Raw genomic sequence first — 25,872 nt, 5'->3', positions numbered from 1 at the left:
GAGAGAAGAAAGAGAGGAGCTCAGGGCTTTGTGGCAATGAACAATTCTGAATTCATATGAACACTTTATTGATGTTTTAGATCCAGGTTACATCGGTATCTACGGAACTTGGTCACCCGTGCAGGTCACATCACTTTTCTGTACCTGAAATTCTGTACCTGGCAGAATAGGGGGAGCATACGGGATGCTGGGGATCGAACCTAGGATGTCCACTTGCAAGGCAAAAGCTCTACTTGCTGTGCTATCACTCTGGCCCCTGTCCTTGTTACTCACCAAATTTTAACCATGTCCATAGCTGCCTTCCATGGTTAGCATGAGGACTCTTAGTTCAAATGGAGTACTTAGCCAGACCCAGTGCTTTGCTCCAGATGTGTAAGCAGGCAGATTGATTTGGGGGAAATAAAGCTTGGAGAACACACCCAACTGTTTCAGGGGTTTCTCCTGGCTCTGTGCTCAGGAATCACTCCTAGCAGACTCAGGAGACCACATGAGATGCTGGGAATCGAACCCGGGTGGGCTGCGTGCAAGGCAAACGCCCTCCCTGCTGTGCTATTGCTTCGGCCCCAGCTATTAATGTTATTCTTGCAACCATCATCGTTACCCGTATTGGGACTGCTTGGGCCCGTGAGAAGGGACAGATTCAGCCTCTTCCAGAGCAATCTTGCTGCCACCTAACACTTGGCCAAGTTCCAAGCCTACTCAGCACCCAGATTAGAGATAATTGGGGCTGCTTCCATTTGGAGGAGGGCTGTTTGGGTTTTGAAGTTTGGGACGTGAGAGTTGTTGTTGGTTTTCCTGCCATTTAACTAATAATTGCTGTCACTTCTGCTTTGTCATTACCAGTTTAGTTTGTTGTGGGTTGTTTGGTTAAACCACATGCATAATGATGCGTCTCCGCCTCGGTTCCATGTGTGTTGCAGGCCTGCAATTTTCCACTAATTAACCGCCTTTAAGGCACATATGTAGTTATCGCCTCAAATCTGCACCAACTGCTCCCCAGTGCCAGAGCAGATGCAGACGGTGCCCCCCCCCCCCCGCACCCCACTCTAGCAAACAACTTGCTTTTTATCATGCAGTTCTTTTTCTGTTGAAAAGTCAAGGAATTGGAAAGATAGCACAGAGGCAAGGCGTTTGCCTTGCAAGCAGAAGAACAGTGGTTGGAATCCTGGCATCCCATATGGTCCCCTGAGCCTGCCGGGGGTGATTTCTGAGCGTAGAGCCAGGAGTAGCCCCTGAGTGCTGCCGGGTATGACCCAAAAACAAAACAAAAAAAATAATCAAAACTGAGGGGAGCAGATAATTGGGATTATTTTTAAATTTTAGGAGGCCCACACTGCCATGTTCTGGTCTACTCCTGGCTCTGTGCTCAGGGATCACTCCTGGTGAGGCTCAAGAGATCATATAGACTGCCAGGGATGGAACCCCAGGTTGGCAGAAAGCAAAAAGTATCCTATCTGCTATACTATTGCTTTCACCCTGGGATTTTTGCTCCAATAAAGTGGAGAGAGAGAGAGAGAGAGAGAGAGAGAGAGAGAGAGAGAGAGAGAGAGAGAGAGAGAGAGAGAGACAGAGACAGACAGAGACAGAGACAGACAGAGACAGAGAGACAGAGACAGGGAGACAGAGACAGAGACAGAGACAAACAGACAGACACAGAGAGAACCAGAGTAATAGCACAACAGGGAGGATGTTAACCTTGCATGCAAACCTGGGTTTAATCCCTGGCATCCCATATAGTCCCCCAGCATCACCAGGAGTGATTCCTGAGTGCAGAGCCAGGAGTAACCTTTGAGCACCACCAGGTGTGGGTCAGAAAACAAACAAACAAAAAAATGCAGGGACAGGCAGTGAGGTGCTTGTCTCACCTTGATCCAATTTGATCCCTGAGCACCACAGGATGTGACCCCAACATCCATACTCCCCCGAACAATTGACAATACTGAAGAACAGGGGGCCTGGACCCGAATGAGATAAAAATGGATCAAACAGGGCCCAGAGAGATAGCACAGCGGCGTTTGCCTTGCAAGCAGCCGATCCAGGACCAAAGGTGGTTAGTTCGAATCCCGGTGTCCCATATGGTCCCCCGTGCCTGCCAGGAGCTATTTCTGAGCAGACAGCCAGGAGTAACCCCTGAGCACCATTGGGTGTGGCCCAAAAAAAAAAAAAAAAAAAGGATCAAACAGATGGCTTCAGGAAATAAAACAAGAGCCCCAAGATCACTCCCAACTCCAGTCTTCATCCCCCGACGATGGAGACCCCAGTTCTCAAAAACCCAACATCTGGACTCGAGTCTTGTCAAATGCCTTTATTTCCCCAGTATGGGGAGCTGTGGCTGATCTGTCCTTCCTGTACCCCAAGGCTCCTTCTCCCGCCCAGCGGGCTGCACCAGGGCCTTCGGATCTGCCAGTCAGGGCTCCAGTGGCTGCTTCTCCCGGCTGGGGCTGGTGCTGGGAGGAGCGGGACCAGCCCTGGTCGCAGGGATGAGCCTGCTCCAGGCAGATCACGGGAGCACGTCCCACCTTGAGATTGAGGGACCGAGGACCAGCTGGGCTCCAGATTCTTGAGATCAACCTGCAGGGCTCAATCTAGGGGAGAGAACAGGTGATGAAAGTGGGAAGGGAAGGGAACGGGGGAGAGAAAAAGGAAAGAAAGAGAGAACAGTGAAACCAAAGTACCCCACCACTGTTCCCCCAGCAGGAACAGAGCCCCAGGAACCCCCAGACACAGCTGGGACCAGTAACAAAGACCCCCAGACACACACTGACCTCTGGGCCTCGGTGGGGATGGAGGTGGTGGTCCCCCTGGGGGCAGCATCGCAGAGCGGCTCAGGGCTTCGGCCACCCAGCCCAGGACACGGCTGCAATGCTGGACCTGAGGAGCAAGCATGAGTCAGGCCACCAGAAACCCCCCAACACCACCACCACCACCCCGCCTGCACACCCTGGCTCTTCCTGCCCTGAGGTCCTCACCTCCTGTTCCAGCCCCTTCAGACGCTGCTCGTACTCGCGGATCTGCCGGAGATGCTTCAGAGCTGTGTCCACCCTGGGGATGGGGGACCCAAAGCATCAGGCCCTGGTCTAGCTCCAGCCCCACTTCCACCATGCAAGGCCTTGCAAGAAGCCTCCCTCCTTCCAGCCTTGGGGACCCCGCAGGCTGCTCCCCGGGCCTTGGATCTTGCAAACCTCCCCCTCGGACCCTGCACTCACTTCTGCGATGTGCGCTTCAGCCGCTCCGAGTCGCTCTCCCGCTTGTCCCGCGCCCGAGCCAGCAAGAAATTCTCCTTCTGCACCGACTCCCAGGTCAACAGTTTCTGCTCGGCCTCCTTGGACAGGAGGACCCCTGGGGGCGGAGTCAGGACATTCCGGGACACGCCCCCATCTGACCACGCCCTCTCACCGCCCATAGACCGGACCGGTGCTTCCCTGGCCACGCCCCGTGTGTAGCCCCGCCCATTAGGCCAAAACCCCGCCCACCGGCGCTTCCGGCTCTTACGAAAATGCTGCGAGTCCGGGGAGGAAGGCTCGTGGCTGCGACGGCGGCACAGTCGCTTGATGAGCAGGCGCACGTGGGAGATGACGATAAGGGGCGGGGCCAGCGCGGGCCGAGAGTGGAATTCCCGGATGAGGCTGTAGCGCTGCGTCTTCCAGTAGAGGTCGCTGTTGCCCTGGACCTTGCCGAAGGTGTGGCTGGGGCACCGGAAGTCAGAAGTCAGTGGAAAGGGGCAGGGGAGCTAGCATGGAAGTAGTGCGTTGGCCTTGCATGCAGAAGGTCGCTGGTTCGAATCCCGGTATCCCATAGGGTCCCCCAGCCTGGTAAGCCAGACAAGATGGACAAATTCCTAGCAATATGTAAGTTCCCTGCACTGACACACAAAGAAATCGAAAACCTCAAAATACCTTTAACATGTACAGAGACTCAATCATTAATTTTAACAGGAGTCTAAACAAATCCTGGGCCAGATGACTTCACTGTCAAGCATTTAAAGAACTGATACCAATAGTTCTCAAATTGTTCTTAAGTTTAAGAATATGGGGCCGCAGAGATAGTGCAGCGGTAGTGTGTTGGCCTTGCATGCAGCCAACCCAGGAATGATGGTGGTTCGAATCCTGGCATCCCATATGGTTCCTCGAACCAGCCAGGAGCGATTTCTGACTGCAGAGCCAGGAGTAACCCCTGAGCACCACCAAGTGTGATCTCCCCCAAAAAAAGAATACTTCTTGACCATTTGATTAGGTCCACATCACCACATATAAGACAAAGATATTACATGAAAAGAAAATGGCATAGGAAAAAAAAAAAAAGAAAATGGCATAGGGGCCGGAGCAATGATACAGAAGGATTGCTTGCCTTGCACACAGCTCACCTAGTTGAATTCTGGCATCCATAGGGTTCCCAAACTCACCAGGAGTGATCCCTGAGCACAGAGCCAGGAGTACCGTAATCTCTGATCACTGCTGGATGTGGCCCATAAAGTAAACAAACCAAAAAACTACAAACAACTAAAGAAAAGACAGGTAAACTAAACTTGATCAAAACGTAAAACTTTGGGGGCCGAAGAGATAGCATGAAGGTAAGGCATTTGCTTTGCGTGCAGAAGAATGGTGGTTTGAATCCCATATGATCCCCCAAGCCTGCCAGGAGCCATTTCTGAACATAGAGCCAGGAGGAACCCCTGAGCACTGCCGAGTGTGACCCAAAAACCAAAAAAAAAAAAGTAAACTTTGGTACATTACTAAGAAGAGGAAAAGATAACCCACAGAATAGGAGAAAATCATCATTCATTAAAAAAAAAAAAAAAAAAGTTGAGTCCATACAAGGTTAGGGACAAGACTGGGGAAAGAGCTCAATGGCAGGATCCTGTAACCATGTGATACACCAGCAAGATCAACCTCTGAGAACTAAAAACCAAACAAAATAGAATGACTATCACTCAACAACAAAATGACAACGAATCCAGTTTTTAAATGGCCAGAGAGATAGCTGAGTGGCCTTGCATGCTGCTAGGCCACGTTCTATCCCTGGAACCACACCCAATCCCACAAGTTCCACCAAAAGTAACTCCTGAGCACGTTAGGTAAGCCCCAAAACAAAGAAGAAAAATAGAAAAGGGGCAGTGGGTTTGAATACACATCGCTCTGAAGAAGATGCACAAATGGCCAATAAGCATTGTTAGTCTATAGGGAAAAGCAAATGAAAACCACAATGAAAGATCAGCTCTTACTATCTTGGCTATAATGTTTGATGAAAAAAAAAATTAACAACGGTTGGGCAAGGATATGGAGAAATTGGAACCCCCAAATGTTTCTAGCAGGAATGGAAAAGCATGCAGAACACACTTTAGCAATTCATCAAAAATCAAACATTGCATTTACAGTAGACCTCAGAAAATACACTTCTAGAGACATACCCAAAAGAAATAAAAACAGACAGAGCCAAACACATGCTTAGCCATATGAGAGCTTGCCTTGCATGAGGCTGACCCTGGTTCTATCTCTGGCACTGCATATGGAACCCTGAAAGCATCACCAAGAGTGACCCCAAAACAACAAAAAGAATTCTGTGGGGGTGAAGGCCAAGTCAGGTTCAAGAGTTACCCAAAATTCAAGGGTCATGCTGGGTAGACTTGATCTGAGTCTTCAGGCCTCACCTGAACATGGCAATGAGCAAGTTGATCAGCAGGATGTTGGCTACGAGCAGGAAGACGATGAGCAGGAGCACCACGAGCCAGTTGGCATAAAGGGAGACGCAGGAGCCTGCCCGGGGCCCCACTGGGCGCGCCCAGAAGCCAGGGTCTGAGGAGCAGTTGGCATGATCCATCAGAGCCACTGTGAAGGGAGACAGGGATGGTGTGTGTAGGGGGCATCAGAGATCCAGAGAAGCAGCTGGACCCCAGGGAGGCAGTGAGACTAGGAGGGGTCAGGACAGAGGCTCCAGGCCTCCCCTCACCATCCATCTCCTCCTGGGGGATCTGCCCAAAGATCTGCAGATACGGTCGGTAGAAGACTCGGCGCAGGATCCCGGGGAGATCACGGTCCCGAGGCCGAAGGAGCCCTTCGGTGGCAACCCCGTAAGCCACTAGCCACACGCCCAGGAAGAAGAGGAAGAAGAAGACGTCCTTCATCTGCAGGAGAGGAGCGTGAGACCAGGCCTGGCCACGCCCCTCACTGCTGTGGCCACGCCCCTCCCTAGTGTGGTCACGCCCATCTCTGATGCTCCCCTCCTACTAGGGCCCGCCCTTCCCTGTTGTAGTCCCGCCCCTCCTGCTTTGGCCACGCCCTCCCTGGCAAGTCCCTCCCTCCCTGCTATAGCCCCGCCCCTCCATCCCTCCTATGGTCCTCTCTCCGGTTATGGCCCCGCCCCTCCCTGCTGCTTAGACCACGCCCGTTCTGTTGTGGCCCCGCCCCTCACCATCTTGTTCACAATGACAATCTTGGGCCCCAGTTGCTTGTTGACGGTGAAGATGTGCAGCAGCCGCAGCGTGAAGACCATGAAGTCCAGGCAGAGGACAGTGTGGCCCAAGTCGTACAGGCCCGGGATCAGCCTGGGGCGTAGGGACACGAGTAAGGGGCAGAGGTCACAGGGTGCCCAGGGCAACCAGTACAAGACACCCCAGGATTCGGTCAGATTTACTCAGTCCCAAGTCAGCATCCATTAACGCTGGTGGGATCAACGAGGAACTGAGCAAAGAGCGAGGAGGTGCTGGTGGGGAAACCTGCTATGGAAGGTAAAATACGGGGTTCCTGTAAGGCCTGCAAGAAGCAGAAAGATGGTGCAGCAAGCAGGGTGCTTGCACAGGGCTGACCTGGGTCCCCAACACCCCATATGGTCCTCTAAACCCCACCAGGAGGGATCCCTGAGTGCAGAGCCGGGAGTAAAAATCCTGAGCACCACTGGGTGTGGCCCCAAAACAATATTCTTCTCTGCTTTGTCTCATCATGAGCTTTTGGTTTCTTAATTTCGGGGTGCTGTCAGAGAAAAAACATAGACTATGTGGGGTGATACTAGAGTCCATTGGGAGGGCATTGGCCTTGTAAACAGCCAACCCAGGTTCAACGCCGGCATCCCGTAGGGTTCCCTGAGCAGCAACAGGAGTGATTCCTGAGTGCAGAGCCAAGAGTAACCCCTGAGCATTGGCAGGTGTGGCCCCAGAACACAAAAACACGTAGACTAGGAGCTGGAAGGAGAATATGGGGGGGGCAGATTGTTGTGGGGGCTCTCACTTGAACCCTGTCACCCCCAAAAATCTTCCCCTTTCTGGTGCATTCCATGGAGCTTTTTATGATTGCTGGAAGTAGGGAAGGACTCTGCCCACCGGCAAAGCCCAAAGTCAAGGTTCCTGCACCCCTATTCCCAAGGCAGGTCACCAGAGTAGGGGTTTGGGGAGACTCACCGACACACCACGCCCAGGAGGAAGCAGGTGAGGGCCACCAGGTCGCACTGGTTCCACGTGTCAGCGAGGTAGAGGTGAAGCCGGTGGCGCAGCGGGGCATGGCTGGGGCTGGGCCCAGGCCCCTGGGAGGCCAGATTCCCCCAGCCGCCCCCCAGGCCCTGGCGCAGCTCCTCACAGAGCAGGGTGAAGGCCCAGAAGTAGAGCACCAGCTCCAGGGGGCCTGGGGGCTGGGGCCTGAAGTCCACGAGCAGTACCCGGGCGAAGAGGAGCAGGAAGAGGAGGTAGCTGACCACGTTGCCCATAAAGGCTGTCACGGGGGCGCCCCAGAACTGGGACCAGTGGCGCAGGCGAAGGGAGGAACTGCAGGGTCTAGAGGACTGCAGCACTCCTAAGGTCTTCTTCTCGTGAGTGTCAGGCGGCCTGGGGGAGGCAGTGTAGGGAAGGGCTCAGCCTGACCTCTGAACCCTGACCTCAGCATTACTCCCACCTTGTTTTTTGCAGTTGGCCATGTTCACCTCCCTGATTTTGACCTGGGGGCCACACCTGGCAGCACTGATGGACTTTACTGGCTCAGTGCTCAGGAGTGACCTCTGATGAGATTGGGGACCCTTGTTGGGGACCAGCCAGGACCTTAAGTGCCTTATTCCCCTGTCCTGTCTCTACCCTATCTCCTGATTTTGATTTAGAGCCACACCCAGAGGCGCTCAGGATGCTCAGGACTTACTCCTGGCTCTGTGCTCAGGGATCACTCCTGGTGGTCTTGGGGGACCTTATGTGGTGCAGGGGGTTGAATCGGATTGATCATGCACAGGGCAAGCATTTACCCACTGTACTATATCTCTGGCCATCTCCTTAATCTTTGACCCCATTTCTAAACTCTGACCTCGGAAACGTGTTTCCCTATGACTACTGGGCCAAGGAACGAGGATCCCTTATGCACTGTTGGTGGGAGAATAAATTGGTACCACTCCTTTCAGGGATAAGTATGACCTCAACACAGACTCCAAAGAATCTAGCAATCTAACCTCTGCACTTGCATTTGAAGAACAAGAAAATTCCCACACAGGGGTTCCCCCCCCAAAAAAAAAAACACCCTGAGTTGAATGCAGCCATGGTAGGACAAGTAAAATCCGAGAACAGTCCCAGCATAGTGAGAAATGCCCACTAGGGAAGAGATGATGTTTGCGCACAGGAAACTGGGCACAGCTCCAAAGCGGACGAGATGAATTGGCCACTTTTAGCCAAGTGGGCTGGGACTTCACTCACCCCGCAGGCCCTTCCCCGTTGATGCCCTTGTCCACGTCAAGTTCCAGATCCTTTGGCGAAGACTCCTCGTCTGACCTCCTGCATGTTGGAACCAGAGCAAGAAATCGAGAAGGGAGGGTGGAGAGGAACTTTCCAGAAGGACCAAAACTATTCATCCAGAGACATGCAGTGGGTAGGTTACCCTCTGGTGTATCTGTGTGTGTCTCATTCGGTCTCTGTGTGTGTGTCTCATTCTGTCTCTGTGTGTCTGTCTCTCTCTTTCTCTCTTTCTCTCTTTCTCTCTCTCTCTCTCTCTCTCTCTCTCTCTCTCTCTCTCTCTCTCTCTCTCTCTCTCTCACACACACACACACACACACACACACACACACACACACATATTAGGGCCTGGCAACAGTCTAGTGTCAGGCACCCACCTCCCTAAGATGAAGTCCTGAGTTCAATCCCAATACAGCCGGATGTGTCAAGCTTAATCCTGGCAGCTCTGCTCTCTGTGATCCCCCAGAACCAGTGATTTCTGGCCACCATGCCATAGCCAGGTGTATGGGCACTACAACTACATGACACAGCCCCCCAGCAAGCCCCACAACTGAATCGAGCAAAGGACCAACAGCCAGGAAGCAGGGCACACCCCCCCCAAAGCATCTCATCACAGCCACCCTTGGTGAGCAATACCAGGATGTGGGCAAGCCCCCCAAAGCTAAAGGAGTGTACCCCAGTAAGCACCATGGCAAACACCACACCCCAATACATGATCCCCAGTGAGCAACACCAGCACACGAGCAAGGACAGCAACCAAGGGAAAGGAAGCAGGGAGCCTTCCCCCAGAGCCATGGCCAATAGGTAGAGGAACTGCCCCCGAGAGATGCCCAGAGAACACCCCAGAAAGCTCACCCCTAGAACGTGCAGGGGCAGCACCGAGGAGAAAGAGCCAGAAGAAGCTGAGCACCCGTTCCTGGCCGAGCTAATCCCGAGGCACTGACCTGAAGGTGATGAGGTCGGTGAAGATGAGTGGGGGGCAAAAGAAGGCGAGAACCAGGGCCCAGATGGGGGTGGTGCTGTCCATCTCCCCCCACCACTTCTGTGTCAGCAGAGACTGTGGGGGTCAGGGAGGGTTAGGAACCTGAGTCTCCCCAGAGCACCTTCCCAAAGACCCCAGGCAAGAACTCGGCCCTGATACAGAGCACTGTTCAATGTTAGGGTGGAAGTCAGGCCCCACAGCTGAGCAGGAAGAGTTCCACCATCAACAAGTATGAAGGGGAAGAGCTGGGGGGAAAGGCTAAGCATTTCTGCACAAATGATGGTTTTTATCTCCCCTTCTACCAGTGAGGAAAACAGGGAGGTTAAAACAGGAGCCCAGGCTGGAATCCATGAGTCTTAACCACCTTTCAAGGCAAAAGGGCCACTGGGTGGTCATCATTTGACATCCCAACCCCAAGATTAGGACAGACTTCCTGTTGGGTGGGTGGGAATTCCTGTCCCAAAGGGGTCCATTTGACATGTCAACCCTTTGGTGGAGATGGACTTCCTGGTGCGGTAAGGCGTACTCCCTACTGGGTGGGTGGAACTTCCTGTTGGGTGGATGAGACTTCCTGTCCCAAAAGGGTCCAGTGGACCCCCTATCAGGGTCTTGAGAAAGTTTACAAAGGTTCAGAAAATCTGAAGAGCCAGTAGGGACAAGCAGTAGAGGATTTCCTGTAGGAAGGGAGGCCATTTCCTTTTTTTGTTTTATTTTTTTTGTTTGTTTTGGGGCCACATCTAGCAATGCTCAGGGCTTACTCCTGTCTCTGCACTCAGATATCACACCTGGTGATGCTTAAGGGACCCTAGGGGATACTAGGGATCGAACCCGGGTCAGCTGAGTCCAAGGCAAGTGCCCTCTTTGCTGTATTGTTGCTGTGACCCTAAGGAGTCATTTCCTAAGCCTGGAAAGAGTCCTAGAGCCCAAGGGAATGAATGGTTCAGTGAGGCCATATGAACTGTGGAGACGTGGAACGGGGGGACCCCTGAGGAAATGGGGGATGGAGTATCAGGGCTAGAACTGGAACAGGAAATTTCTCTGCCACAGTGGGGCGGGGAAACATCTCCCGGGTAGTGCAATCTTTCTGGGAGAAGGGAGCACTGGGGACAGGGATGTGTCTCAAGATCAGAACCGCCCCCCCCCCCAAAAAAAAACCCCACAAACATATGCACTAGTCAGGGCTTCCCCTGCAGAGTTGCCAGGGTCCAGCAGGGGTCCCTCCGAGCTCACCTGGACCCCATCCTGGGCGAAGAAGAAGCGGGAGTCAGCCTGCATGGCCAGCTGCAGACAAGTGGCACTACCCCACAGCTTACAGCGGTGCAGAAGCAGGCGGGCAGCCCGGACCTCGCTGCTGCGGTAGCACTCCCCAAAGAGATCTAGGGGTCAGGGGTGTTAACGTGAGCTGAGGCCAACGCCAAGGAGAAGGGGGAGGCCATGCCTTCAGTGTCCCCTCCAGCTCCCAGAGACCCAGGCCCCACGCACCCACGCCCAGGCCTTCGAACTTGGCCGCCAGCTTCTTCCTGCGAGCTGCTTCCTCGGCCTCGGGTTCCAGGCGGGCCAGCACACGGAGCAGCAAGCAGGCACCCAGAGCAGAGGCCACTGCATTGGAACCCTGGACAGGGAGAGGGCAAAGTGAGGACCACAGTAGGGTTCCCAATAAGGGAGGGGGGCATCTAGGGGGAGTAGCTGTTGAGGATGCAGAGAGGTTGGAAGGATCTGGGCCCAATCCATAGCACAGAGGGAAGGGCGTTTGCCTTGTATGTGTCCGACCAGGGTTTGATTCCCAGCATCCCATATATTCCCCCGAACTTGCTAGGACAATTTCTGAGTGCAGAGCCAGGCATAACCCCTGAGTGCCGTTGGATGTGACCCAGAAACCAAAATATAAAATAAAGAAGGTCGGTGAATTGTGTGGAATCAAGGTCTGTGGAACTCTGGCGTTTGCTACCAAACAAAACTGCCTGAAGCAACAGGAAAATTGCTGAGGAAGGTCTGAAACCATGGCAAAAGCGAAGACTAGCGCCCCTGTGGGAGGACTAATGCCTGGCTTCACCAGAAGGAGAGGAGGTTTCCAAGTGGGTGAAAGCGCTTCAGGAAAAAACAGAAGGGGCTAACCAAGGCGAAGAATAAGTTGCAGGAAACAGTAGTTCTGTTCACTGGACAGTTAGATCAGAGGACAGTTGGTTGTTTTTTTTTTTTGTTTTTTGTTTTTTGTTTTTGGCTTTTGGGTCACACCCGGCAGTGCTCAGGGGTTATTCCTGGCTCCAGGCTCAGAAATTGCTCCTGGCAGGCACGGGGGACCATATGGGGCGCCGGGATTCGAACAGATGACCTCCTGCATGAAAGGCAAACGCCTTACCTCCATGCTATCTCTCCGGCCCCGACAGTTGGTTTTTATTGTTTGGTTTGGTTTTTGGTTTGGGGCCACACCCGGCAATGCTCAGGGACTACTCCTGGCTCTGCTCTCACAAATCACTCCTGGCTGAGTTGGGAGATTATATGGGATGTCAGGGATCAAACCCGGGTCAGATGCGTGCAAGGTAAGCACCCTTCCCACATAGGCTATTGCTCTGGCCACAGATCATGGGAGACTTGGGTGGTGCCATGGGCTTATGGGAAATAAGAGCAGAGGGAATGATGAAAGCAAAGGTTGTATTTTTTTTTCTTTCATGTGTGTGTGTGTGTGTGTGTGTGTGTGTGTGTGTGTGTGTGTGTGTGTGTGTGTGTTCTTTGTTTTTCTTTTGGGCCACATTCCACAGTGTTCACTGTCTTATCACTCTGACTCGATTGCCCTAGTACTTAAACCTAATTCCTGGCACCATATATGGTCCCTGAAGCTTGCCAGAAGTAATTCTGAATAAACGCAGGAGTAAGTAATAATAAACTCAGGGCTTACTCACCGAGTATGGCCCAAATCTAATTGTTTTTAAATCTGCATTCAGGCCTGAGAGATAAGGGTTAAGGGGTTAAGGTGTTGGCCTTTCACGTGGCTGACCAGGTTCGATTCCCAGCACCGCATAGGAGGTGCCCGAGGTCCACCAGGAATAATCCCTGAGCACAACTGGTGTGATCACGCTGGCACACAAAAAATGGGGGTGGGGGGGAGGCAGAAGTGATAGCACAGCCTTTACGTCATTTACCTAGCAAGCAGCCAGCCCAGGTTCAATCCCACGTGGTCCCCCAAGACTGCCAGGAATTATCCTTTGTGTGGAGCCAGGAAGAACCCCCGAGTGTCACTGGATGTGGCTCCAAAAACATACCCCAAAATGAGGAACCAGATGTGTTATGAAGCCAATCTTTTTTTTTTTTTTTTTTTTGGTTTTTGGGCCACACCCGGCATTGCTCAGGGGTTACTCCTGGCTGTCTGCTCAGAAATAGCTCCTGGCAGGCACGGGGGACCATATGGGACACCGGGATTCGAACCAACCACCTTAGGTTCTGAATCGGCTGCTTGCAAGGCAAACACCGCTGTGCTATCTCTCCGGGCCCAGAATTTGAGCTTCTTTTCCCTCTGCCCCAATTCACTTCTAGAACTCTCATCTCAGTCACTAGCTGGCCACTTAGTAAACAAGACACACCGTGACCACATGGAGTCATCATGGACAACACCCCTGGCCTGGTGCAGAGGTGTGTAGGCTCTAGAAGGCCATCATGCAATATTCAAGCTGTCCAGGTTTCGGGTTTTCACGGCACCTCTGAAACTTGAGCTTGGCCGTGTTCTCCAGCCCAAGATGTGCTTGACTGGCTCAAAGCAAAGTCTGGACAAAGAGCAGCAGACGCCAGGAGAACAAGCCCTTGCAAAGAGAAAAGGAAGAGAGAAATTCTGAAGCTGGAAGGTACAGAAATGCCAATGAAAAAAACTCCTCCAAAGAGTCCGGCTTATGGCTCAGTGGCAGGCACACACCTCAAAAGTGTGACCCTAGGTTCAATTCCTAGGGAAAGAGAGTGAGAGAGATTCACTGGGGGGCTCCCAGCAGTTTAAGGAGGGCACCCTGAAAGATTCACTAACAGGTGAAAGGGGGAACTGTGCAAATGAGCATCCAGCAGACTTTCACGGGTTTTTTTTTGTTTTGGGGCAACACCAGCAATAATCAGGGCTTATACATAGCTGTGCTCTGGGATCACGCCTGGTGGTTGTCCAGTTAGCATGTGGGGTGCCAGGATTGAACCCCGGTCTGCTGCTTGCAAAACAAGCGCCCTCCCTATGGCTGACCTATGGCTCCAGCCCAAGAATGATTTCATCATTTTATGAATGTGCCAAACCTGGAAGCATTTATGGGTTACTCCTGGCTCTCTGCTCAGTTTCTCCTAGTAGGCTCGGGGGATCACATGGGATGCCGGGGATCGAACCTGGGTCCGGCAAACACTCTACCTCTGTGCTATCACTCTGGCCCGAATGATTTTATCTTAAGACATGAAGTGAATGGCCAGATATGCCCAGTTTTCTGTGATTAAGGGAAAAGGCCAGTCTTGGGATGTGTTTGACATGGCAGGCAGCAACGGCAGTGGGAATCCTATTGGGAAGGGGAGGAGCGGGTAGGATGCCTGGAGAAGACCAAAGAACTCTGGAATTGTTTCCTTTGGAAGCCGGTGGGCAGTTAGGACAGCGATGCAGAGGGATAAGGCCAGCTCTCACCATCTCCCAAAAGTACACGGCCATCTGCGCTCTGTTCAGCAGGACAGCCCAGAGGAGTAGGTCATTCCAGGGGGACTGGCCAAGCACATCGTCCAGCACCAGTTCCAAAGGGGAAGTGCTGGACAGCAGACAGTTCTGTGGACAGGGAGTATGGTGATGACCGACCACGCCCATAAGTCAGTCCTCCCATTTGGCAACCCATGCTCCAATCTATCTGGCTCCACCCACCGCGGCCTGGACCAGTCCCTACCGTCTCCATGCATTCGTGGTGGCCCTGGTTGGGATCCCGGGCATCCTCGATGCGGTACCTGGGCGCACACGTCTCCCCCAGCAGGAGTCGCAACAACTGCCCTATGTCTGGGGGTCGGGGTTCCAGAGAGGGTTTAGCAATTTGTGTTTTGGTGCCCACACCGTGGGACACCTGGTCCAGGAGATTGCGGATGAGCGAGTTAGAGGGCGCCGCGCTGTAGAGGTTGGCCAGGCGCTTTGGGGTGAGGAAATGGCCCAGGTTGAGTCCATGGGAGATGAGCAGGCGCACAAACTCCGGCCGGTCATTGAGCAGGGCATCCATGAGCGAGGCTTCCAGGTCGTTGGACTGGGATGCGGGATGCAGGGAGGGAGGCAAAGAAACAGACAGAGGTTAAGGATGACAGTCAAGGGGCCGAAGTGATAGCATGGAGGTAAGGCGTTTGCCTTCATGCAGAAGGTCATTGGTTCAAATCCCGGCATCCCATATGGTCCCCCGTCTGCCAGGAGCAATTTCTGAGCATAGAGCCAAGAGTAACCCCTGAGCGCTGCTGGGTGTGACAAAAAAATTAAAAAAAAAAAAAGGATGACAGTTGATGGGTGGATGGAGGCGAGATGGAGTGGGAGGTGGACAGGAAGGAAAAGATGGCTGGAAAGAAGGGCAGATGGACAGAGAAGGGTGGTGGAGGGGTGAATGAATGAGTGTGAAAGAATGGATGGATGGGGATGAAAGGATGGTGGACAGAGATGGCGGGATGGAATGGATAGATGGATAGATGGATGGATGGATGGATGGATGGATGGATGGATGGATGGATGGATGGATGGATGGATGGATGATGGATAAATGGGTGGGTGGATGGATGGGTGAGTGGATGGATGAGTGGATTCGTGGATGGATGGATGGATGAGTGGTTGAATGGGTAGTTGGATGGATGATTGGATGTGTGGATGGATGAATGGATAAATGAATGGATAGGTAGATGGAGAGGTGCATGGGTTAATGGATGAGTGGATGTGTGGATGGATGGGTGGATGGGTGTATAGATGGATGGGGTGGGTGGGCGGATGGATGGTTGGATGGGTGAGTGGAGGATGGATGGGTGAATGGGTGGGTGGATGGAGGGATGAGTGGATGGGTGAATGGATGGATGGATGGGTGGGTAAATGGATGGGGTTGGATGGATTGAGTTATGGCTGGATGAACTTATGGATGGTTGGATTTATGGATGGATAGACAGATGGGAAGGGGATAAATGGATGGACAGTGAAGAGATGACTGGTGGGGTCATAATGGAAGCCAGGAACCCCTTGTTGAATTTGCAGCAGGAGGAAAGGGCATCTCTTGTCAGGCTCCTAAGTCCCTCACCCTCCACAGGATGTCTCCCCGAAACAGTTCACTCTGAGCAATATCCACACGATTCCAAGCCACAGCCAGACGCAGCTCATCCAGGTAAGCCGAGGCCTCAGAGGTCCCACAGGCTGCAGGGGGGGGGGGCAGGAGAGCTAGAGTTAGGGGAGGGGAGGACATGGGTCTATTTTGCTTCTGCTTGGATGCCTGAAAGTAAACCTTGAATCCAAGGTGGGAGCAACATCTGGGGTTCCAAGAAGTAGCTTTATTTGGGGGGCACTGAGTACTCAGGGCTTCCTCCTGGCTCAGTGCTCTGGGAACCCTAAAGTAGTGCCAGGGATAAAAGCAGAGTCAGCAGGACTCTCCCACCCCGGAGTTGGGCTTCCCACACTGAAAGGACTTTTACCTCCTTTCAGTCATTCCAGAAGGGGTCTCAGAAAAATAAAGGGCACCCAGATGGGATAAACAACAAGGGATTCCCCTCTGAGGACCCCCAAATCAGGGGAGCTCTCAGGAGTTGGCCAGATCCTCTACAGCCTCAGTTTCCCTTATTTGCTAAATGGAACCAAGAACCTGCTGGTCAGTAGTCAGGAAAGGAAGAGAGAGAGAGGACAAGAGGTGAGGGCTCCCTCTCAGGCAGACAACCCTGGATGGATCCATTCTGAGGGCCAATTGGTCCTTTGGCCCTGCTGGGAGCAACCCCTGTGCACAGAGCCAGAGTACTTCACCACCACCACCCCATCACCACTGGATCCGGCTAGAAAAAATAAATCAAAATTCAGAAACAATGGACCAGAGAGATAGTGCAGAGGGAGAAGGTCCTTCCCTTGCATGCAGCTAACCTGGGTTCAATCCCTGACACCCCACACGGTCCCAAGCCCACCTGGAGTGACCCTTGAGTACCACTGGGTGTGGCATAAAATAAAAACAAAACTTTTTTTTTTGGGGGGGGGAGCCACTCCTGGCTCTGCACTCAGAAATTGCTCCTGGCAGGCAGGAGGGACCATATGGGATGCTGTGGGATGGAACCCACGTCCGTCCTGGGTCAACTTCTTGCAAGGCAAATACTCTACCACTGTGCTACCACTCTGGCCCCTCAAAAAAAAATTTTTTTTTTTTTTTTTGGTTTTTGGGTCACACCTGGCAGCGCTCAGGGGTCACTCCTGACTCCACGCTCAGAAATCGCTCCTGGCAGGCTCAGACGACCATATAGGATGCCAGGATTCAAACCAATGACCTTCTACATGAAAGGCAAATGCCTTACCTCCATGCTATCTCTCTGGCCCCCCAATAAACTATGTTTTAATAAAAAATAATTTTGGGGGGCCGGGCGGTGGCGCTGGAGGTAAGGTGCCTGCCTTACCTGCGCTAGCCTAGGACGGACCGCGGTTCGATCCCCCGGCGTCCCATATGGTCCCCCACGCCAGGAGCAACTTCTGAGCACATAGCCAGGAGTAACCCCTGAGCGTCACCGGGTGTGGCCCAAAAACAAAAACAAAAAAAAAAAACTGAACTGAGGTAGATGGAGAATTGGGGAGAGGGGTCCCAACTTTTTACCCTTCACGAGAGCCTTCAAAACGATTGTCTCAAATTCCTCAGGGCCATCCTCGGATGAGTAGACTGTCAACAGCTCCTTCCGGGTCATGATCCTTTCCACCTGCATAGTGGAAGTCAGCAGCCCTGACCCTACCAGCCCCCCAACATCTGGGCCCCCTCTCAACGTTCATTCCAAACCTCCAAGTCCTCAGACCTCATCCGTCCAAATCCAGACCCGTGTCCCCCTCTCCTTCCCATCAAAAGATACAAAATTGGGGTCTCCCCTCCTCCCCCACCCCACCCCCAGCATCATACCTGAGCCAGCAAGACTTCAGGGTCCCCTTTGGGGAAAAAACGCTTAATCCGATCTTGACCTTCACCACGCCAGCTGCCCCCATTGCCCCGGGCCAGTGTGTCCTCCAGGACCTCAGCCAGGCAGTCGGCAGCGCCCCCAGACCCGGCCACCAGGAGACAGGGGAGATGGGCCTGGGTGGCATCCTCTATCCGCTACAAGAGAAAAGAGGGGTTCAGACTAGGAAGGCAGACCCTCACCCCAGATATCCAGGCCGACCCAAGCCCCCTAACATTCAGAACCCACGAGTGGAGGGAGCCCCAAACCTTCAACATCTTCTCGTCCCCGTCGATCAGGAGCAGGAGGACAGGGATGTCAATTCCAGTCTCTGGAAAGGAAAGAGTCGCAGGCTTGGTCCCCTCTCATGAGACTTTGTTAGGAGCCTGGACTACATTTCCCAGGAAATCCCGAGACTGGACTACACTTCCCAGCAGAGCCCGGGGCAGGCGGTGCCTCTAGCCCAGTTTCCAAGGAATCTTGAACACTTTGGGAGGGGCCCATCTTAGAACTCAGAACTGTGGATTCCTAGGGGAGGGGACGGCTGGATTCCAGGGTCCTGAGCAAAGCAGAGACTAGTGGGGTGTATGAGTCAGCTCCTCATTGATTAGTCACCCCAGAGCCTGCAGGGGATGAAAGTCCAAAGGGAAACAGGCTGGCATTCAAAATAGGTTTGTCCAGATGTGGCATTCGCCGCAGCAACTTGCAGCAATAGCCATATCATAAAAGGGGGGGGGGGGGGTGTATTTTTTTTTCTCGTTGAAACTGGAGTGAGGGGGACCGGAGTGATAGAACAGTGGGGAGGGCATTTGCCTTGCATGCTGCCAACCCATGTTTGATCCTTGGCATCCCATATGGTTCCCCTGTGCACCCCCAGGAGTTTTCCCTGAGTGCAGTCAGAGTAACCCTTGAGCACTGCTGGGTGTGGCAAAAAATAAAATAAACCTAGATTAGGGACTAAAGAGATTGCACAATGGGGAGGTGTTTGCCTTGCACGTGATTGACCTAATTTCATTCTCCGGAGCCACAGATGGTCTCCCAAACCCACCAGGAATGATCCCTGAGCACAGAGTCTGGAGTAACCCCTGAATACGTCTGGGTGTGGCTAGGAAAAAAATAAACCGAAAGTGCTTGCCTTGCACTCAGATGACTTGGATTTGGATTTGATATCTGGCACCACATATGGTCCCCTCAGCCCCACCAGGAATGATTCCAAGCACAGAGGTCCTGAGCACTTCCAGAACAAATTCAAAAGCAAAAAGAAAAAGGAAGGAAGGAAAGAAGGAAGGAAGGAAGGAAGGAAGGAAGGAAGGAAGGAAGGAAGGAAGGAAGGAAGGAAGGAAGGAAGGAAGGAAGGAAGATACCAAACCTCTCCTAGCTCACTCTTTTTTCAAACTGTACTGCATTCATATCTCCCCTTTTTTATTTAAACAAACTGACATTATTGATGCTTCCACTTTATTAAATAACCTCCACAATAATATGAATTTAAACTATAATAGCCATTACATTTGAAATCAGCTCAGTTCAATTAGGAGATGTTTGGAAGTGCATTTCCCTTTTATTTTCCCTTAAGATAATAAAATAAAAATTTAAATTGTCTTTGGGCCACAGTCAGCTAGCAATCAATACAGTGAGCTCCCTAATACAGAATATGCAGCCCAGCCCTTTGAGCTATTGCCTGGGCCCAGAACATGTCATTTAAAAACACGAGCACCAGGATTGGAGTGGTAGCACAGTGGGTAGGGAGTTTGCCTTGCACGCAGCCCACCAGGTTTGATGCCAGCGTCCCATAAGTTCCCCCCAAGCATGCCAGAATTGAGTTGAGTGCTGAACCAGGAGTAAACCCTGAATGCTGCTGGATGTGACCCGCAAACCAAAAGCAAATAAATATAAAACCATGAGTGGCAGCTGTGCAACTGAATGGTTGAATACATCGTGCCTTGCAGGTATGATGCCCTTGGTGCAAGTCTCAGAACCAAAGTAAAAAAAAAAAAATAGACTGAGAGGGGCCAGAGAGATAGCATGAAGGTAGGGCATTTGCCTTGCATGCAGAAGGACGGTGGTTCGAATCCTGGCATCCCATATGGTCCCTTGAGCCTGCCAGGAGCGATTTCTGAGTGCAGAGCCAGGAGTAATTCCTGAGTGCTGTCTGGTATGACTCAAAAATCAAAAGGAAGGAAGGAAGGAAGGAAGGAAGGAAGGAAGGAAGGAAGGAAGGAAGGAAGGAGGGAGGGAGGGAGGGAGGGAGGGAGGGAGGGAGGGAGGGAGGGAGGGAGGGAGGGAGGGAGGGAGGGAGGAAGGAAGGAAGGAAGGAAGGAAGGAAGGAAGGAAGGAAGGAAGGAAGGAAGGAAGGAAGGAAGGAAGGAAGGAAGGAAGGAAGGAAGATAGTAAGATAGTCTGAGAGACCAGAGAAGGGATAAGGCCTCAGGTGCTGCATGCTGAGTCTGGTGGCACCCATGGGCTCCAGAGACACCTTTGGAATGAGGGAGTGAGCGGAAGAGATCTTGGACCTTTTGGGCATAGAGTGGGGCCTATGACCTCTCAATGGTCCCCAATTCTGGAACGATGCCCTCGGTCACTCACCCTTGACCCCCGTCTTCTGCTGAGCTATGTGGGCCTCAAAGTTCAGACGAAAGCGGGTCTCGCTGCCCGGGTGGCCGTGGGTGCCATCGTCCACCAGAAGGAAGGCCGAGTAGTTGTAGTCCAGGTGGAACTGCTGTCCATCTTTGGGCTCCCCGTGCCACTGGTACCTCACAGGGAAGGAGCCCTGAGGGATAAAGGCCCAGACCTAGTATCATTCTGTTTGGCTCAGATGGCCCCACCCCAGCCTCCTCCCTCGGACTAGCAGTCCGCACCCCAAACTCATCCCTCAGACTAGCAGCCTACACCCCAGCCTCCTCCCTCAGACTAGCAGTCCGCACACCAACCTCCTTCCTCGAACCTGGAGTCACCCTCTACTCTCAGCCTCCTCCCCACCAAGGACTTCCCTGCGCACCCCGTTACCTTGGGATTGATGAGGGTGTCTCTGTTCCGAACCAGGCCCCAAGGGGCCACTCCCATGGCCACGACCTTGGCGCCCCCGGTGCTGGCCATCTGGTGGTCGCGCACAGCCACGCCCACGTGCCGGCCGATGCCGGTGTGCAGGCCCCCCGTGACGACCCAGGCCCCTGGGGGACAGAATGGGGTGAGGGCCAGGCAGGGGCAAGTTGGGGCGGGGGGGGGGGTGTGAGGCGTCCAGAGCCGGTGAGTGCAGCGCCCAGCCCGGTCAGGTCACCTGTGCTCTGGGCGGCCCGCACCAGCCCTCGACGCAGCAGGTCCTGCAGCCAGGTCTGGAGTGTGGGTCCCCCTGAGCCCCCCAGCACGGAAACCACCAGGTTTGGGGCCCCGAAGCCCCATTTGCGCGTCACCAGGTTGTAAACCGTGGCCGGATTCGTGCGGTCAGAGAGCCGGAGGAACTGTGGGCACATAGGAGACATGGGGATGGGGACATGGGGGGGTGCAGAGACCCAGAGACAGGGAAACAAACTTAGAAAGGTCGAGGGAGACAGAGACCCAGAGGCAGGTGGACAAATCCCCAGAGACAGGCAGAGAGCCAGAGACAGGAGAACAGAGACCCAGAGACAGGGAAGACAGAGAGCCAGAGACAGGAGAACAGAGACCCAGAGACCCAGAGACAGGGAAGACAGAGACCCAGAGACAGGAGAACAGAGACCCAGAGACCCAGAGACAGGAGAACAGAGACCCAGAGACAGGGAAGACAGAGACCCAGAGACAGGAGAACAGAGACCCAGAAACAGGCAGACAGACACCCAGAGACAGGCGGACAGAGACCAAGAGACGGGATGCAGAGACAGGGAGTGGGAGGGAGGAGGCACATCGATGCAGAGCGAGCCGAGAGACAGGGACAGGGAGAGACAGAGACAATGGGGGCAAATGGGGAGACGAGGGAGGCATTGAGCATATCACCGGGTGCTGGGCGCCCCCACCGCACCTCCCACCCGGGGGGCTCACGTTGCTGGCCTTGCGGCTGGTGCCCAGGAAGTCCACCTCTCCGTAGGCATCCGTGGGGTGCTCAGTGGTGTGCATGGCGCTGTCCCACACCGTCACCACGGCCGCCCCGAACGCGTCCTCCACGGCCACAGCTGAGTGGTCCCCCCGGTTGCGCCCACACTGACACCATGTCCCCCTGGGAGAGAGAGGGGCAGCGTGAAGCCCAGGACGACTCCTGGAAGTGTCTCTGCTGTGACAGTCACAGTCTCTGCTAGCCTGGGGACAACCCGTCAGTTCCCCCCCCACCCCCCGCCCCAGAAGGAATGGCTGGAGCAACCCCTGGTTCTAGAACAGAGTTCAGTCCCCCACACCCAGGTCTGGAGGTACAGACATGTGCAAATAGTTTACCGTGAAGAGGAAATCAGTGTATGTGCTCAGTCTGTGTGACTTGGGGAAAGTGGCGTATGAGATGCTGGGGATCGAACCTGGGTTGGCTGTGAGCAAGGCAAGTGCCCTCTATCACTCGGGTCCCATGAAAAAAGTTTTTTTTTTTTTGGTTTTTGGGCCACACGCGGTGACATTCAGGGGTTATTCCTGGCTCTGTGCTCAGAAATTCCTCCTGGCTTGGGGGGCCATATAGGATGCCAGGGATCGAACCCAGGTCTGTCCTGGGTCCTCCATGTGCAAGGCAAACCCGCTACCACTGCGCTATCATTCCAGCCCCTCATGGAATTTTATTTTTTTTTTAACATACAACAGCTGCCTTTGGTTCCCAATAAAGATACTGTTGTTTGCTTTTTATGGTGTTTGTCTTGGTTTTTTTTATTTTTGGTTTTTGGGCCACACCCGGCGGTGCTCAGGGGTGACTCCTGGCTGTCTGCTCAGAAATAGCTCCTGGCAGGCACAGGGGACCATATGGAACACCGGGATTCGAACCAACCACCTTTGGTCCTGCATTGGCTGCTTGCGAGGCAAACGCTGCTGTGCTATCTCTCCGGGCCCAGATTTGCTCATTTTCTAACTAAATAAAAGTGTCTCTTGGGCCGGGCGGTGGCGCTAAAGGTAAGGTGCCTGCCTTGCCTGCGCTAGCCTTGGACGGACCGCGGTTCGATCCCCCGGTGTCCCATATGGTCCCCCAAGCCAGGAGCAACTTCTGAGCACATAGCCAGGAGTAACCCCTGAGTGTTACTGGGTGTGGCCCCCCCCCAAAAAAGTGTCTCCTGAGCTCTAAATGCTACTGGCACCCAAATTGAAGATGTCAGCACCTCCACTTTGGTAGAAAAGGCATTTGTTGGGAGCTGGAGCAATAGCAGAGTGGGGAGGTTGTTTGCCTTGCACTTTGGTGATCCGGGTTTGATCCCCGACATCCCATATGGTCCTCCCAAGCACCGCCAGAAGTGACCCCTGAACGCAGAGCCAGAAGTTACCCCTGAACTCCGCCTCGTGTGACCCACACACAAAAACAAACAGAAAAGGCATTTGCCAGGGAATGTATTTAGGGCGCCTTGTGCTTCATTCCAGAAGGGCATCAGAGGGCCAGGGAGACACAACTTTCCCGACTGACTAAGCGGTGATGTCAGGCCCCACTTTCTGGAAAGGATTTTTGGCTTACTTCCGAAGACCTGGACTGGGAGGTGTGGACAGCTCGAGCCAGCCCTGCGCGTGTGAAGCCGCCAACACCCCCAAAGCAAACAGAAGATAATAAAAAAGACACGCAGGGGAAGGCCGCACAGTGGTAGGGTGTTTGCCTTGCACGAGGATCCGGGACAGAGCAGGTTTGATCCCCAGCATCCCATATGGTCCCCCGTGCCTGCCAGGAGCGACTTCTGAGCGCAGAGCCAGGAGGAACCCCTGAGTGCCTCAGCCAGGTGTGGCCCCAAACCCCCCCCCAAAAAAAGAGGGCTTTGATCATAAGCATCACACTTAAGATCCATCCCCAACCCCCTGAGCACCTTTGAGAGAGAGCTGGGAGTGGTCCCCAAAAGACTACCAGATGTGCTCTCCAAATAAAGGGGGTATTTGCGATGCCAGAACTCTCTTGAACCCCTGGAAATTGGGAGCTTCCCAAGGAGTTACCCCATCCTCTGGCTCCCCGGGTGTCCACCCAGCCCGGCTCCTGCAGAAATCTCCCTGGCCTGGCCTGCGGGTCACACGTGAACTTGTTGAATGACAGAGCGGGGATGGGGCTCTCGGGGCTGGGGTAGCCATGGCTGGGTCCCCTGCAAGCCCCATCACCCCAGAAACTGGCAGCCAGTTTCTGGGAGGAAGATCTAACAGTCCTGGGGCACCCCAGGAGGCAAAGTGACCCTAAACAGCGCAGCTCAAGTTCCAGGTGACCCCGCGACCGGGTGTGGCCGGGGCCCCTCCCAGCTATGCACCCCGGAGTTTATAGTAGTGAGTTTCTGGGGTGAATGGAACAGAGGCCGCAGGGAGACAGACACAGACGAAGAATGACCTAAGGTGGGGCGCAAACAGAACTGGGCCTTGGAGTCAGCATTGACCTTGGGGCTGGGGAGCGGGGTGGAGGGGTCCCCACAAACAGCCCAAGTCCGCAGCTCCCACTTAGGGCACAGAGGGGGCGTGGCGGGAGCTTGGGGGTGGGGCTTGGGGGCGGGACTGCCTTTTAAGGGCGTGGTCTTAGAGTGGGTGGGCGGGGCGAGCGCGGGGCTTGAGGGTAGAGGCGGGACCTTATTGCTCGGGGCGGGGTTCCCCGGTGGATGGGCGGGGCCTGGTGTGCTTTGGGTGGGGTTTGCCGGTGGGTGGGCGGGGCCTTGTGTGATGGGCGGGGTTTTGTGGTGGATGGGCGGGGCTTGTGGGTGGATGGACGGGGTCTGTATTCAGCTAGGCGTGGCCTTGTGTAATGGGTGGCCCCTGATGTGCTTTGGGCGGGGTTTGCCGGTGGGTGGGCGGGGTCTGTACCCCCAGATGGGCGTGCCCTTGTGTAATGGGCGGGGTTTTCGGGTGGATGGGCGTGGCCTGTTGTGCTTTGGGCGGGGTTTGCCGGTGGACGGGCGGGGCTGTGTCCAGCTGGGCGGGGCATTATGGTGAATGGGCGGGGCTTGTGGGTGGATGGGCGGGTCTGTACCCATCTGGGCGTGGTCTTGTGTAATAGGCGGGTTTTCCGGATGAATGGGAGGGGCCTGGTGTGTTTTGAGTGGGGCTTGCCGGTGGATGGGCGGGGCCTGTGTCCGGCTGGGCGGGGCCTGGTGTGATGGGTGGGACTTTATGATGAATGGGCGGGGCTTGCCGTGGAGGGCGTGTGCTGTGTCCTTGTGTGATGGGGGGGTTTGAGGGTGGATGGGAGGGGCCTGTCTGATGTGATTTGAGCGTGGTTTGCCTGTGGGTGGGCGGGGTCTGATCCCTGTTGGGCGGGGCCTGATGGGGGCGGGGCGGGGCCAGCGGGTCGCTGGCTACGGGCTACGGGTTCGGTCCCCGGGTGGGTGCGGAGCTCACCCCGGGTCGGTGGGGTCCACGATGAACGTCGTGCACGTCTTCTTCTTGAAGATCTTGGGGATCCAGCTCTGGGGAACCAACCGGGCGGGGTCGGGGCCGGTTCCGTCCGTCCCAGGGGTGCCCGCGCCCTCTCCCAGATCCCGGGTTCTCCGGACGCCCGGCCTCCTCCTCCTCTTCCACCCAGGCCTGGCTCTTGCAAGGGCCCCCCAAGGACCCAGGATTCGGGGCGCCCCGGCCCCCTCCGTCCTCCGATCTCTCTCCGGCCCCAGATCTGGGCGTCCGGCCGCTCCCCGGGAGCCGAGACCCGGCCCAGCTGCCCGCGCCCTGGACCCGGCTCCGGCTTACCTGGTCCTTCTCGGCCCCCACCATGCTGCGAGGCCTCCGCACCCCGAGTCCCGCAACACCCCGCTCCGGGCCGCCGGGGAACAAACCGGATCCACCACTTTCTGCCCTGCCTGGGGCGGGGCGAGTCCCGGGGGCGGGGAGACGGGAGACTCCCTGCAGGAGGCGGTTCCTGAGGCTCAGACTGACCGAGTGGCAGAAAGGACAAAGACTAGACAGAGGGGACAGAGACGCAGAGACCCAGAGACAGAGACGCAGAGACGCAGAGATCCAGAGACGCAGAGACCCAGAG

At 54.4% G+C, this 25,872-nt stretch overlaps 1 protein-coding gene across 1 annotated transcript; it reads right to left on the bottom strand.

Annotated features, from left to right (window-relative positions):
• Window positions 1-2,290: 2,290 nt before the first annotated feature.
• On the bottom strand, window positions 2,291-25,701 carry TRPM4 (transient receptor potential cation channel subfamily M member 4). The gene is made up of 25 exons (XM_049786170.1): window positions 25,584-25,701; window positions 25,239-25,306; window positions 21,807-21,981; window positions 21,070-21,250; window positions 20,799-20,962; window positions 20,379-20,562; window positions 18,062-18,123; window positions 17,759-17,950; window positions 17,465-17,564; window positions 15,926-16,038; window positions 14,561-14,905; window positions 14,311-14,445; window positions 11,157-11,286; window positions 10,905-11,050; window positions 9,637-9,749; window positions 8,657-8,734; window positions 7,391-7,810; window positions 6,409-6,541; window positions 5,947-6,121; window positions 5,648-5,825; window positions 3,493-3,686; window positions 3,207-3,339; window positions 2,970-3,042; window positions 2,766-2,871; window positions 2,291-2,585 (listed from the first exon to the last, which is right to left on the bottom strand). The coding sequence occupies exons 1-25, from the start codon at window positions 25,605-25,607 to the stop codon at window positions 2,581-2,583; spliced, it is 3,627 nt and encodes a 1,208-aa protein (XP_049642127.1). The 5' UTR covers window positions 25,608-25,701; the 3' UTR covers window positions 2,291-2,580.
• Between the last annotated feature and the right edge of the window lie 171 nt (window positions 25,702-25,872).

This window comes from Suncus etruscus, chromosome 14 (assembly GCF_024139225.1).
Source record: "Suncus etruscus isolate mSunEtr1 chromosome 14, mSunEtr1.pri.cur, whole genome shotgun sequence".
Lineage (NCBI taxonomy): Eukaryota > Metazoa > Chordata > Mammalia > Eulipotyphla > Soricidae > Suncus > Suncus etruscus.
The sequence above is the reverse complement of the archived record's forward strand: the minus strand, read 5'-3'. Positions and strand labels throughout refer to the sequence as shown.